The 16,088-nt window shown below is 40.8% G+C and overlaps 1 protein-coding gene across 4 annotated transcripts in view; it reads left to right on the forward strand.

Annotated features, from left to right (window-relative positions):
* The window catches only part of FAM13C (family with sequence similarity 13 member C), a 95,384-nt gene that overhangs the window by 30,058 nt on the left and 49,238 nt on the right, over positions 1 to 16,088 (forward strand). For all 4 annotated transcript variants that reach the window (XM_026651010.1, XM_026651012.1, XM_026651013.1 and 1 more), the window contains exon 5: positions 7,282 to 7,345. In XM_026651010.1, the coding sequence (XP_026506795.1) occupies positions 7,282 to 7,345 (64 nt within the window). The remainder of the gene's footprint in view (positions 1 to 7,281; positions 7,346 to 16,088) is intronic.

Here is a 16,088-nt window from a genome sequence, read left to right on the forward strand (position 1 = left end):
AATTGCAGCAAGGGAGGTTTAGGTTGGACATTAGGAAAAACTTCCTAACTGTCAGGGTGGTTAAGCTCTGGAATAAATTGCCTAGGAAGGTTGTGGAATCTCCATCATTGAAGATGTTTAAGAGTAGGTTAGACAAACACCTGTCAGGGATGGTCTAGATAATACCTAGTTCTGCCGTGAGTGCAGGAGACCGAATTAGATGACCCCTCGAGGTCCCTTCCAGTTCTATGATTCTATGTTGAATGGGACCATGAGCAAGTGAGACTTATGTGGCAGCTGTGCCAATATCCGTTCAGTGCACAGACAGATAATGAAGTCCCAAGTAATTACCAAAGATGTTGAAGATAACACAAACCATGCATAACCTCTGAAGATATAAAGAAGAGTAAAGTGTACATGATTAAGAATACCAAGCAGACCAGGGATCCCCAACTAGCTAAACAATCTTACTGTTCACTTGTTAGCTCACCAACTTTTACATCCTGGGCCTGATTCACTGCTACATTTCTTCCAGTTCTGCACTAGTGTAACTCCAAGTCATGCCCATTGGACATCAGTATCAAAATGTACTAGAAAATTTGTTTTAGGTTTATCATTTTCACCATTTCCAAATGCACAGAGATTCCAGCCCAACGCTCACTTTTTAAATGAACAATAGACAGCATCTGATTTTAATAATTTCCAACTCTGTTTTTGCCAGGCTATTGGTAAAAAAAGAATGAATGCTTAGATAAAATGAAACTTCACAGGCTGTCCATCTGTTGGACCAAGAGATTTTCCTGTCACCTGCAGCATGGGCATGGAACCTCAGACTGAGGGCACCTCCTTGCTTGCCATTGCTGGGAGGCCATTGGACAGGCTGCTGTGCAGAAACCTTGGTGCTTTCATTTTCCTTATTTACAAGCACAGTATGGCACAAGAGTTGATGGTGTCTTGTGCTGTCTAGTATGGCTGTGCCACTAACTGTTCCTTTTGTTTGGTGAGTTTCTTCTTTATGTTGTATCAATTGTTTTCATTTTGAGTGGAGTTAAAAAGTCTAAATGGTTCTGAATTGTAAGTGTTTTTTCTTTACATATACTACTAGTCAGTGGGTTGCAGATGCTCAACACCTCTCAAAAACAGGCCATTTTTATTTAGATGCCTAAATATGGATTAAAGAGCCACCCAGATTTGAAAGTTTGGACTCAGTCCCTGCTCAGTAGAGAAATCTAAATTCATCATGATACAACAAGCGAGGTACATATACAGATAAGCAGTAGGGGGAATGGGAGAGGGATGATGGGGTGACAGTAAGATCACCTGTTAGACCATGTACGCATCTTGATGGTGTCTGTTCCTTTACTGGGTCCTTTCCTCCCACTCATTTCTCATAGGCAAGACAGCAGAGGATGAGTTTTAGGCGGTATTTGAATGCAGCGAGAGAGGTGGTCTGGTGAACAGGTTTGAAGAGAGCGTTCTAAGTTAGAGCTTAGAGAAATGATTAGGGTGATGGCCAAGTACTATCCTGTTGTAGCCTTTGCATATCTGCTCAGTCTTCAGAGCTGTCTGTCGAGAATATTTCATGAGTATTAAAGTCACTTAAAAATATTAAACACCAACTGCCTTGAGGAAACTGGTGCACCTCCATTAAAATTGAATTTCTAATACTGTTGTTAGTAATTACACTGAATACTATTCTACCAGCCACAAATAATTGGATTTGGATTACTGTACAGTGCAATCTGCATCTTTGGGAGATAAAATGTATAAACCCTCCCTAGCAGTAAACGTTGGGATTAGGGGATTACCTCTCCTTAACAAAAAGGATGGGAAAGCTGTTGTGTGAGCACTGATGTACAATCCCAAAAATGTGCTCTTAAAAATATTCTTCACATATTAAACGTGACTGGCAATGTTTTAAAAAATGGAGAGCAATTGTAGAGTTATGTGCTGCATTACTCAAATACACCTCTACCCCGATATAACACGACCTGATATAACATGAATTCGGATATAACGCGGTAAAGCAGTGCTCCGGGCGGGCTGGGCTGCTCACTCCGGCGGATCAAAGCAAGTTCGATATAACGCGGTTTCACCTATAACACGGTAAGATTTTTTGGCTCCCGAGGACAGCGTTATATCGGGGTAGAGGTGTATGAGGTGGCAGTTTGTTCTTCCTTTGTTTATTACACCCTCTTTTTCAAGCTAAATAATATTTCACTCCTTATGGATCTACGGTTCTTCTTATCCTAAAGAATGGAAAAAAACCCTTGGAAAACTCCAGGCTTGCCATGTATTTAAAAGATGTGACTTACTCGAGCAGTTTGGGGCTGTAACTTGTGGATCATTACCACTTTGACCATGAAATGTTTCCTCTCCAGCCAAAGATGCCTCTCTTCTCAGAAGGCAGTGGGTGTGTAATGATGGGTAGAATCTGAATAGGGTCTACATATGCCTCTGCAGTTTACAAAGTAGCCACTACTACGCTGGCTGGGCTGCTTGCACACTAGAAATGTACACAAGCAAACTGTTTTAGGGAACGCACAAAGACTAATCGAAAGCTGCAGTGGGCCCTTGAAGAAGTAGTATCAAGTATAATATTTGAGTGCAGATGAAGGGATATGGACAAATTGAAGAGAGTCCAGCGGAGGGCAATGAAAATGATTGGGGGCTGGGGCACATGACTTACGAGGAGAGACTGAGGGAACTGGGGTTATTTAGTCTACAGAAGAGAAGAATGAGGGGAGATTTGATAACAGCCTTCAACTACCTGAAGGGGGGTTCCAAAGAGGATGGAGCTCAGCTGTTCGGTAGTGGCAGATGACTGAACAAGGAGCAATGGTCTCAAGTTGAAGTGGAGGAGGTCTAGGTTGGATATTAGGAAACACTATTTCACTAGGAGGGTGGTGAAGCACTGGAATGGGTTACCTAGGGAGGTGGCGGAATCTCCATCCTTAGAGGTTTTTAATGCCCAGCTTGACAAAGCCCTGGCTGGGCTGATTTAGTGGGTGTTGGTCCTGCTTTGAGCAGGGGATTGGACTAGATGACCTCCTGAGGTCTCTTCCAACCCTAATATTCTACGTTTCTATGTATTTTTTTAATCCATCGATCCAAAGAATTTGCTTCATTAGTCCTTATGCAATTTTTCAAATTTCTACAGTGTTTACAGCATCTACAATTAAAAGTCTGATTTTATTTCAAAATATGACATTAAGAATAACTTCATGCATGATCTGTAATTCACCTCTTCTGGCCTTGTTCTTAAACAACTGCTCAGAGCTGTTACAAATTGACTCCACCCTGCTGCTGGTAGGAGCTGAATTTATTTTGATGTGTTTATCCTTTTTTTTGGTCATGTCCACAAACTTTGAAGATATTCCATATGGGCCTTATGTCATCTACATCATGGTAAGCCAGGAGTATCTCTGCTGCAATCAGTGGAGTTACCCTCCTGTGACGTGTAAGTGAGATCACCAGGCAAGCCCTCCAAATATTTACTCTGCCTCTTCATAAAATATGAAAAGTAGCAATAACACAGAGAATTACATTTTTCTTATTTTTTATGACCTAGATTACGTGGAAGGCAGAATTGTCCGCAATTATTTAAAATTTCTGTTCGAGCTTAAAGCAATTTTAATGTATCAGCTCAGGTGGAAAATAAGGGTTTCATCCTGCTGCTTTTAAGGATAGTGGTTGCTTTGTAACTGATTTAAATGAGAGCAGGAACAGGCCCTAAGTTATTAAATTACATGTACTCTGTTGCCAGGTTACCATCAGTCAATTTGCATTTACCTAACAGAGCTATTAAGCTTAATTGTAAAAAAGGACTATGGGGTGTTTTTAGCTCAACATGCACATTTAACTACCGTTAACGTAAATGGCCTTCACAGAGTGGAAAAAATATTTTGCTGGCTAGGGTAACTTCAGGAAACATCTAGTGTGTGTGAGGAACACAGCTGTGAGAGAGTATTAACTCCAGTATTATTTTGTACAATACAAACAGTGGAATGCAAGACAATCACACACCTAAAATGCAGACTATAATACCAACTGAGACTGACAGATGATGATTTAAGGGTGCTATAAAGTCCGTTCCCCCGCCACCCCCCGAGCTTAAAATAACCGTGGGGCTCATTAGAGGTGGAGCCATGAGTGAGCTAGGCAGGTCATCCATCACAGAGCCACTACAAACTTTATAGAAGTCCACACCAGTACCTCTCATGCTTTTTTTCTTTTTGAACTATGGAAGCAAAGGGGTAATTAGTATGAGAGTAGCTTGTTGAATTCACAAGTGCAACATTAAGTCAATAGGCCAAATTAATTTGTCTTGTGGGGGTACTGCTCCACAGATGTCCAGGAAGTGGTGCTCACTTGTACCATTGGTTAACTTGCCCAATTTATCTACTGGGTTGAAATTTCTACAAGAATCTATATACTATAGATATTTAGAATCATACAATTTAGAGATGAGAGAGACCTTTTATGACTTCCAGGCCATCTCTATCTTCCTGCTAATGCACAATTGCTCCTTAGACTACACGTACTAATGTTTTATCCAGTCTAGTTCTAAAAGTTCCAAGCATTGGGGCTTCTCCACTTTCCTTGGGAGAGTATTCCATAGCCAAATATGTCTCACCATCAAGATACTTTACCTGTTATTCAGCCTACATTTTCCTATTTTTTGTTTCATCTCATTATGCCTAGTTATATCCATAGATACTGTATCACACTAAATAATTCTTCCTCTTTGGTACTTACTCCTTGACAGCTGCCCTTCACCCAGTTATTGATCTTGGCCATGCCTATAGACTGTTTGGAGATGGTGCTGTTTTCACTTAATGTGAAGGAGGTTTAGAGCTGCATGTTGTGGAAAAGCATGAACTACAATTCAGCAGTCTCCCCTACCAGCTTCCCATAGAAGTTGAACAGGATGAAGGAGAGGATGGAACCCTGAGAACTTCCATAGCTGAAGGGTCATGAAGCTCTCTGGGTACGTCTACACTGCAATTTGACACTTGATTCAGGCTCACAGGGCTTAGGCTAAGGGGCTGTTTAATTGTGGTGTAGATGTTCCAGCTTGGGCTGCAGCGTGGGCTCTGTGACCCTCCGACCTCACCGGGTCCTAGAGCCCAGGTTGCAGCCCAAACCCGAACATCTACACTGCAATTAAACAGCCCCTTAACTTGAGCCCCATGAGCCCAAGTCAGCTGGCATGGGCCAGCTGCAGGTTTTTAATTGCAGTGTAGACATACCCTCTGAGTGCAGTCAATTTCAGGGATTACTGAAGTGCTTAAAATTAAGCACATCCATAAATGTTTGCAGGATCAGGGCCTGATTCTGTCATTCTTTAAAAAAGAAATAATAATAATTAAAGCCTTCGATTAATCACAGTTAACTCGTGATTAACTCAAAAAAATTAATCATGATTAATCGCAGTTTTAATTGCACTGTTAAACAATAGAATATCAATTGAAATTTATTAAATATTTTTGATGTTTTTCTGTGATGTAATTGAAATCAAAGTGTATATTATTCTCGATTACAAATATTTGCTCTGTGAAAGATAAACAAAAGAAATAGTATTTTTCAATTTACCTCATACAGGTACTGTGGTGCAATCTCTTTGTCCTGAAAGTGCAACTTACAAATGTAATTTTTTTGTTACATAACTCCACTCAAAAACAAAACAATGTAAAACTTCAGAGCCTACAAGTCCACTCAGTCCTACTTCTTGTCCAGCCAATCACTAAGACAAACAAGTTTGTTTACATTTACAGGAGATAATGCTGCCCTCTTCTTATTTACAGTGTCACCAGAAAGTGAGAATAGGCATTTGCATGGCATTTTTGTAGCCAGAGTCACAAGATATTTACATGCCAGATATGCTAAACATTTGTATGCCCCTTCATGCTTTGGCCACCATTCCAGAGGACATGCTTCCATGCTGATGACGCTCGTTAAAAAAAAATGTGTTAATTAAATTTGTGACTGAACTCCTTGGCGGATAATTGTATGTTCCCTGCTCTGTTTTACCTGCATTTACCACCAAAAAAAAAAAAAAAAACAACCTTCTGCTAGTGGCATCTGACTCAGATAATGAAAATGAACACTGCTTTGGATTGTTATTGAGCAGAACCCGTCATCAGCATGGGAGCATGTTCCCTGCAATGGTGGTTGAACCTTGAAGGGACATACGAATCTTTAGCGCATCTGGCACGTAAATATCTTGCGATGCCGGCTATAACAGTGCCATGAGAATGCCTGTTCTCATTTTCAGGTGACATTGTAAACAAGAAGCGGGCAGCATTATCTCCTGCAAATGTAAACAAACTTGTTTGTCTTAGTGATTGGCTGAACAAGAAGTAGGACTGAGTGGACTTGTAGGCGCTAAAGCTTTGCATTGTTTTGTTTTTGAATGCAGTTATTTTTTGTACATAATTCTACATTTGTAAGTTCAATTTTCATGATAAGGAGATTGCACTACAGTACTTGTATTAGGTGATTTGAAAAATACTATTTCTTTTGGTTTTTTACAGTGCAAGTACTTGAAATAAAAAATAAATATAAAGTGAGCAGTGTACACTTTGTATTCTGTGTTGTAATTGAAATCAATATATTTGAAACGGTAGAAAACATCCAAAATATTTAAATAAATGGTATTCTATTATTGTTTAACAGTGTGATTAATCACGCGATTAATTGAGATTAATTTTTTAAATTGCTTGACAGCCCTAATAATAATCAAGTTAGTCTGGAAAGATTTATCTTTTATGGCTCTGATCCAGCAAAATACTTAAACGTTGGCCTAACTTTAAGCATGTGAGTAGTCCCATTGAAATAAAGAGGGCTAATCATGTTTAAAGTTAAGCATATCCATAAGTGGTTCGCTGCCTGTTGCTCATGGTTTGGTCACCAGACAGGGTCCCTATTGTGCACCCATTCTTTGAAGGAATGATCCCAAATTTTTAGAGTTTTTTGTTTTTTGTTTTTTTCCTCCCAATTAGTAACTGTGATAGTTTTTAGGACTGCATATGTGGTATAAATGCATCAAAAGTGATTCCAAATAAAATCACTATTACTCTAAACAATATTTCCCTTCATTGTGTATTTAAATGAGTTATACAGAATCCAGAGGTAAATTTCATAGGAAATTTTATTTCTTTTCAATACAGTATTGTATGATTTTATCACAGAAACAACAGCATAACTGCTATAATGTAAATTCAGATCTACAAAGTCTGAAATATTTGCTATAGAGGAAAATGGGGTGTTCAATGGACTTTTTCTATTTTTCTATTGTAGAATAGATCAGTGCGCATTTCTTTCACCAAAGGAACCTACTGAACAACTGCAGAATTTAAATGAGGTAAGTTTAACCAAAATTTTAACTGCAGAAATGCAGAGTTGCTAAACTCACACTATATTTGACATTTAACATAAAACCCTTGCTCCTGGAATCATGTTATTACATAAGAATTTTGGCTTTCATTTTTAAAAAAAGTAAGTTTCTAGCTTTCATGTTGGCAGAGAAACATTTGAAAATGTCACCCAAGGGGGTATCCTAAGGACTCAAAAACCAGAAGGCAAATAAAAAGAACCCCAATTTTTTCAAAATCTCATGATTTTAAGCCAATCTTATGATTTCTAGTGTCTGAATCATGATTTCTAAGTGATTGGTGTTAGCAATACTGAGAGAGATCTTAAGTTGCTATAGTTTTGTTTGGTCTCACATCACAACTGAAATGCATTGGAACAGCACTTCCATTTTGTTTAAAAAGTAAGGCTATATTAAGTCCTGAAGAAGTAGCTGTGGGAGGGGACAAAGTAGTCAGGAAATGCCACAAGGCAAGATGAAAAAAGATTGATGCATGAGGTGTATTTATACAGTGATCAGAAGAGCAGATTGTGGGAGAGAGAAGGAAGAAATGAAAACAAAAGGAATTGCACATATTTGTGACTGCTGAAATAATAGTTAGTTTTAACGTGGATGTCAAAGAATACAACACAGAGAAGCTCTTTGTGTGACAGCAAGCTCATACTGTGTATCAAACAATGGGCAGTCTTATGCCAAACTCCAACAATTGAGTCAACGTATTGGAAGCCAAAATACAGGCTGTGCAATTGGCATAGAATATGGGTAACCTTACAATGCAGCTTCACAAATGAAGGAGATCTCATACTAGTGTAAAGGCCTGTTACACTCTGCAACGTTCTGAACAAGAGACTGTATTTTATAAGGTGTAGAATAAGGCAACAGCGACCAAAAAAGGGGAGGAAGACAAGGGGAGGAGGTCACTGTTAGGCCATGGAAGAAGATTGTTACCACAATGAGTCAGAGAACATCCATGCCTTGACATGCATTAATAGAAAACCACCATCTGTCCTTTTAAGGGAATTCACGTGTAATCAGTTCATTACTCTGAGTCCTTTTCTGTGTGCTGATGTCACCATAGCTCAGATCAATATTAAAAATTATAATATAAATAAGAAGACACCATCCATGTCCAACCATAGGAAGAGAGGCATGTGGAAATGTCCTGTGGTAGTCTGGTGCCAGGATGTAAAGTGCATGAGAAATTTACCTCAATACATTGTTAGTTCTTCTGACAGCTGAGCTGCAGAAACCAGTGAAACTTCCACAATTAAAATAACAGAATTTAAAATTCATGCAGAACATACCTCAAATGTTCTGATAAACATACAGTAAAGATAATAAATAAAAGCAATTAAAATATACTGTTAATATGGTTCATGTTTACTGGTAATGATAGAGGGATGGTCCAGGGTAACATAATCAGGGTAAAATTAAATTAGACTTCTCTAAAATATATTTCAGGACTAATGAAAACCCAAGTGGGCATGTGTCATACCAAGATAAATTCACTCCTTGGGTCACTGAAGGCATTCTGCCTCCTCACAGCTCACCCATGGCATTATACAAGCACAGTGCAGATCTTTATGTATCTTATTACTGCTGGTTTGTTCCACATAAAGGAAATTCTGCACTTAAAACGTCATAAGTCTTAAGACACACAAACTGCCAAAACAGATACTGCAGCTCTCTATTGTTCTTTGCTGAGAATATGTATTGAAAACATTCTAGTTTATTTTTAGCTGGAACTGTGATTTCAGATTAATAAAGGGGGAGAGGTTATAGTGTTCTAATGCCATTTTAATTTTCTTGCAGTACAGAAATCAAACAAGTTAATACTAATGCAGTTCTTTTCTATATTAATTACTTTAAAGGATTTTCAAGGTTGAAAGAGTAAGCTTCTCATGCTTTTTGCCCCACACAATTTTACAAATCTGAAAAGTCCATCAGTAATTAAACACAAATCTGCTATTTAAAAATAATCCAGATGCAAGGGAAACCCCTACCTCCCCCACAGGCTGTATACTTGGGGAGGGGCAGAGCATGGCCTTTTGGGGATTATGGGAGTAATCAGTATGTGACAGGGAGGCCTGAGACACCCCTGTCCAGAGAATACCAATCGGAGGTTTTGGTTATTTTCCATTCTCCCCATTTGCCTTCTAAACTGAGAAAGGACAGACCAGATGAAGGGTTCATGCTCTGTCCCAGCAATTTCCACCTCTCTTCTCTTCTTTTTCCTGTGTCTTTTCCTGCCACTTTAAATTTGCCTGACTGGCCGCTTTGTGGCTCTAGAGCTATCTGGGTATCCAGTAACAATGAGGTTCACAGAGCTTCAGACTAACTTAATAATAATGCTGGATATTAGGGCGGTTGGTAGAGCTCGCTCTTCAAAAAACAATACCTCTCTACTTTATTTTCCCAGGTTCAGAGGGCAGGGGTCCAGAGACATAGGTGGTTTCTCTAGTCTTCCATGACTACTACATGTTTGAATGGGCCAAGTTGTGTTGTGATGGTGGTGTTTTTTCAGTTCTGTGCTTGTTCTTAGTATCCCGAGAGTCCATTCTAGATGCAAGTGATCTTCTCTGTGAAATACGATAATTCCTCAGAGCGAGAATTTCTGTAGCTTATAAAAACATTTATGGTCCAGAAAGTTCTCAGGGGAGCGTGGCTTTGTGGTCTCTGTGGCAGAGGAGAAGCCGGCTGTCTTTGCCTCCTTCACAGCAGTGCTTGAGGCTGTGTGTAGTTTAAGGGGTTAATACTGATCCATCAAACTCTTTATGGTTTGGGATGTGTGTCCCAGATGCAGCCTGTCTGCCATTGTCCAACCCAGCGGTTTGGATCATCTGGGATGGTCAAGTGGACAGTTCATACATCTGTTCAACCGGATGTTGGGGGAAGGATGTTCTCAATGGGGGACTGTTGAATTTGCTCCCCAAAGGTATGGGGAAGAACTGAACCTGAGTTTCCTGAACTAGGCCATAGTACATAGTATTTTCGTAGACTTTTCCTGAACTGGCAGTTTGAGGGAAACATTAATGGAGTCTTTGGTGGTGGTAGGATTTTTTTGGAGTGGGGAAAGTCAAGGGTGATTTATTTTTTAATTGGCATTTTAACTAAAGAATATATAGAAGAGTTTGTACATGGAGCTAGAGGCTTTGAGCACATTTTTAGAAATGGGGGAAGAGGGGAAACTAAGATGTAAATAAACATGTCATACTAGGATAAAGTCACTTTTGTGTCACTGTAGACCTTAAGCAACCTCACAGTTCCACCATACCATGATATAATCAGAGTGCAGGTCTTGTTGTGTTTGATCATTGTCAGTAGGTTCCACATAGAAAGGAAATTACTACCTAGAAATGCCATCATGTATCATTTCTATTTTCTGTCACCTTGATGCAGTCTGAAAATTTCCTCGTTTTTTAAAGTTATGAACTGTAATAATCTATTTTCAGATTAATACAAGTAGTCAAGAAATTTTTCTTTGATCTGGATTAATGAAGCTTTTACTTTTTTCTTGTGACACTGAAATGGAATTAATTGGCGCTCACCCCATTCTTTTGAATTGTTAATTGCTTTGAAAGGATGCTAAAGGTTGAATAAACTGTGCCTTACAGAGGATATTAATTACCCCTTTCTCAAACTGGTAAAGCACAAACTCTTATTAAGGTGACCATACAGTGAGCTTTCCAAAAGATGTTTAAAGTAAAGATCTATATTCATGCAGATTTTCTCATAAATATTCTTATTCTGACTTTAAGAAAGTTTAAAAATGCATAACTTTAAATGTTGCCATGTCTTCTTTCAAGGAAGCTTATGTTAGAAATTCATGTCAAACTGTATGGAGCCAGATTCTTATTTCATTGACATCGAAGTAAATCAGGAATAGTTGCACTGAAATAGAACTGTATGAGAACTGTATAGTTCCAAATAGTGGTGTTGCACTAGCATAGAACTGTATGAGGTCAGAATCAGGTCCCAAGTATTAGGAGCTAGAGCCTCAGCTGGTGTAAATCTGCGTAGATTAATTGTCTTAAATGGAGGTGACTCTCAGTTTATAATCTTACCAAAACACTATTAAGGTTGGGGAGCACACTTTGTGACTTAACTTTTCTTTATAGCTGTATAATTTTTTGTTTGCTTCTCTGACCAACCTCCTTCTCTTAGTAGCCTAGACTAGTGGTTCTCAAACTAGGGCCGCCACTTGTTCAGGGAAAGCCCCTGGTGAGCCGGGCCGGTTTGTTTACCAGCCGCGTCCGCAGGTTCGGCCGATCGCAGCTCCTAGTGGCCGCGGTTCCCTCAGCCCGCGCCGCTTCCTGAAGCTCCCATTGGCCTGGAGCGGCAAACTGTGGCCACTGGGAGCTGCGATCGGCCGAACCTGTGGACGCAGCAGGTAAACAAACCGGCCCGTCCCGTCAGGGGCTGTCCCTGAACAACCGACGGCCCTAGTTTGAGAACCACTGGCCTAGACAAAAACCTGGCAAATAGTCGGTTCTCTAGGAACTGTCTGTTTTCCTAAGGGTTAGTGAAAAAGAGAATTTTAACTAACGAGCTATGCCTCCTTGTTCATGATATCATGTTGGTCTCTAATCAATACAAATGTTGATGTCTCAGCTTCTACTTCTGAATCCTCAATGATTTCTGTAGCTTTTTGAATGTGTTCTACAACTCTTTAGAGCTAGTTCACTCTTTAATGGTAAGACAACTGGGGGGAACGTCCATTTTGGTGGAGGTTGTAAATTTATAGGTAGAAATAAAATGTTCTTTTTGGCACATGAGGTCCACCCATCAGGACTTATTGGCTAGCAGTGGCCACTTTTCACACTGGGAGAGAAAAGAAAAGTAGTGAAGGCTTGGAAGCTGGGCTCAGGATGAGGACGCCATATCTGAATGTTGCATTTGAGGATACACCCATATCTCTAGGATAGTGACCTGTAGAAGTGTGAGCAGAATGTCAGGGGCTGGCCTAGTATACCTCTTCCAAGGCTGCAGCTCCTTTTTGACCCAGGAGACTGTCCTGCCCTGAGACAAGTGAGCTTTGATGCATAAAAGAGCTACATACACCTCTCTCAAGAAACTTCCAGTCCATTCAGTTAGGACAGATCGAGAGTCTGTTTCCTTTCTGGGGCCTTCTTATCTTTCTGTTAGCGATTTGGACATTCTAAACTCTTACACTTAGTCCAGATAAAATATTGAGACACTCACTATATCAAGGTTATGCTATAATTTTTCCTTAGCTAAGTTTTCCCAGGGTCAGGGCCAGTCCCATGGGAGCCAAAACTGGATCAGCAGTAGCCAAAGCTGCTGCGCCAACAGGACATTGGGCGATACTGGCTTATTTGTGGCTGGTGCAGAAAAAAGCTGTGTCAAAATTTCTGTGTCATGATCAGAGCACTACCTGATGGCATATCCTGGAGGAGGAAGACTGCCTATTGATATTGGTGGAGTCCTGGAGCAGAAATAAATGTTGCCATTTATTTCACTAGAATTTGTTTGTCCTGTTATGGTGTGTTTACATACTTGAGCACCTTTTCATTACCGCTTTATCAAAGGGTATGTCTACACTGCAGCTGCTACCGTGCGTCCCAGCCCAGGTAAAAAGACCCTCGCTAGTTCTGCTCAAGTTATCATGCTAAAATAGCAGTGTGGGCATTGTGGTATGGGCAGTGGCATGGGCTAGCCACCTGGACTCAGACCCAGGTGGTCAGGCAGGCTTGTACTCAGGCAGCTAACTGCTGCCACCTGTGCTGCAAAATTATTGCTGCTATTTTTAGCACACTAGATCAAGCAGAGCGCTCGGTTTGGTGGTGGTAAGGTCAGATAGGTTAATTGGATATTTCAGTCTCTGCAGCATTCTGTTAAAATCAGACTAACCAGAATTATATATGCCGATATCCAAGTAACAAGTTGTTATCCAGGACATATTCAGAAAATTATATAAGTGTATTTGTTGTTAATTATTTTTAGCCTTTCCACAGTCAGTGAAAATCCGCCATCCACCCACCTTCCACAGATGGTGAAAAATATAATTTATAGCAGCTGAATGCAAACCAGCTGGTAAATTACAGCATAAGCATTTCTAAAATATAATGTTAGGCATTGTAGTCTGTGTGACTGCTTTTATATTGGCGCTTACCATAAGTGCTATGGGTAATTTTGAAAAATAATTAATAGGACGATTCTAAATTAAGGAGTATAATTTCCCCTTGATATGGGGATTAGTTGTTTGCATTCCCATGACCAACCATATTGGCCTCTGCCCTCCACATCAGTATTAGGCAAGTTAGAGACATTAAATAGGTCTCGCTTGTATGCCTTTGTCATCAGGGAGAAGCACAAGAGGAAATTCAGTGATAGGATCAGACCTTCCACTAGCCTGCACTTTGTGCAGTCTTTTACACTTGTACCAATGGCAAAACACTACCATTGTGATTTGGTATAATTTTCCATTCACTTTGCACCTGTGTAACTGAGAGCATAAAGTTCGAGGGAGTGGAGAATCAGGCCCACAGCCTCTCAAAAACTCTTACTAGCTAATTGACACACGTGGAATGCCTAACTAAGCCACCATGGCCACTAAAGAAAGGCTATTGCCCGCTAAAACTCATGATCCACACCGTTGGTTGTGTCCGTTTTCAGTTGGAGAGGGCCCTACAGCAGAATCACTTACCAAGTCCGCTAGTAACAGATGGTTTTTAAAAAGGGGGTTTTTTTTTTTATATTGACTGGCAGTGATTAACTAGCCACCTTGTTGTTTCCAAATATTATTAAGTGGGGGTGAAATTCAGCAGTCCTGGTGTGGAAGGCCAGCAAAATACTCTCTCCACCACCACTTAAAATTCAACAGAGGGCAGCACAGGGGGTGATCACACAAGGTGCATCTCCTATGCACTGCAGAAAGGCTCTCCACTCTGGTGCCACGTAGGCTGATGAGGCTTTGGAGAGAGATACTGAGACAACTGCAGGTAGGACCAGAAGCAGCTAAAGCAGGGACTGCAGTACTGGAGGGGTGGGTAGAGTGGGTGGGGCCCAGCTGGGACAACTCCTCCTCCTGGCACCCCTTGAACTGAGAACTGTGCATGGGAGACCCCACATACATTCACTCTGGGAGCACTAGGACCCGTTACCTCCCTTTCCATCTGTCACATGGACTTGGGAGAAAGCTGCAAAGAGGCAGCAGCCAGAAATGCCAGCTGGTAGGGGCAGAAACAGGCAAAGCAAGGAACTTCAGATGTTTAAAGAAATTTATACGGTTTTGACTGGGCTTTCTCTACCATGTGCTGATTGGCTGTTTTCTCTAACACTCCTCTTCCTCACAGTCTTTTCAACCTCAGCATCACCCCACACCTGCCTCTCTTACCCTCTTCTCCCTTGCCCTGTGCCCTCACCCCCTCTTTCTTTCAATGTCCCCCTTCCTTTCCTTTTCTTTCCAATTAGTTTAGACCCTCCTAACATGCTCACCTAAAGGAAAAAATATGAAACTAACATGACGTTTGCCAGCATCACATTGTTCACTCTGCTCGCCCCTACCCCCACCGTGTGTCTGTCTATTTAGATTATAAGCTCTTCAGGGCATGGACGTCTTTTAGTTCTGTGTGTACAGCACCTAGCACAATGGGGTTCTGGTCACGACTGGGGCTCTTAGGTGATAGGATAATATAAATAATAAGTGGGCTGCATTTATGCAGATCCAGTAGCCCTAACACCTCATGGAAGTGGCACAGGAAGAGCTGTGTCTACTATTTCAGACCATAGAAATCATATAAAATATATAATTTTTGAATGAATACTGATGAAATTTAAGTGATTAATTCTGAATTAATGTCTTGATCTTGCAAGCACTTATTACTGGGTGCTTAATATTTGAAGTACTTATAGCAGGGGTGAAGACCAGCTGTTTATTAGACACTGGCTCAGAAGTCACCACCAATGAGTCACATTTTTGAAAATATTTGAAGGATAAGGAGCCAATTATGCACAACACGTGTCTAATGTCAGCTAATGGACTGGCAATCCCAGTACTGGGATGCCTCAAAGCAGACATAGAGTACATGGGTCAGACATTGCCAAGAAAATGCATCTTCATCGTGAAAGCCACAATCTCTGAAGGAAGTCCCAGAGATGGAGTCCCAGAAATTCTAGTGATGAACATCATTATTGAAGATAAGGAACCAGGGGCGATGAACCATCATGAGCACTCTAAGAAAAATGCTGCGCTGAATAGAGTACTTGCTTGAGTGGACAGACAGCATGATTCCCTGGATCCTGCTGGGCGGATCTGTTATGTTAAAGTGGCCAGAAGACAGAAGTGGTTATTCCTCCCTGGAATGAGAAGATCAAGTGCTTGTAGATCCTATGTCTGGGGCAAACGTACCTATTGGGTATCGGATAGCTAATGTACTGGCTAATGCCATCAAAGGAAGAATACCAATGAGACTTCTAAACTCAAGTGTGTAGGCTGTGGAGTTGTATCTTCAAACCAGAGTTGCCAGGGGTACATCGGCCTGAGGAAGTGGTCCCTTAAGTGGAGGTGACCTTTGCAGAGAATGGAGATAAGCTGCTGGTGACAAGAAAGGAGAACAAGTTGCCTCTGCTAGAGAAGGACGTGGTAGGAAACTGCCCATTCCAATTAAGGAGCCCCAAGGGCTGACTCCAGCACAGGTGGCCGAATTGAGGGTGTCACTAGAGAAGCAACAGAAATCTTTTCTAAGGATGACTGTAGCAGGGCAGTTACCCC

This window comes from Terrapene carolina, unplaced genomic scaffold (genome assembly GCF_002925995.2).
Source record: "Terrapene carolina triunguis isolate 2854851 unplaced genomic scaffold, T_m_triunguis-2.0 Scaffold95, whole genome shotgun sequence".
Classification (NCBI taxonomy): Eukaryota; Metazoa; Chordata; order Testudines; family Emydidae; genus Terrapene; species Terrapene triunguis.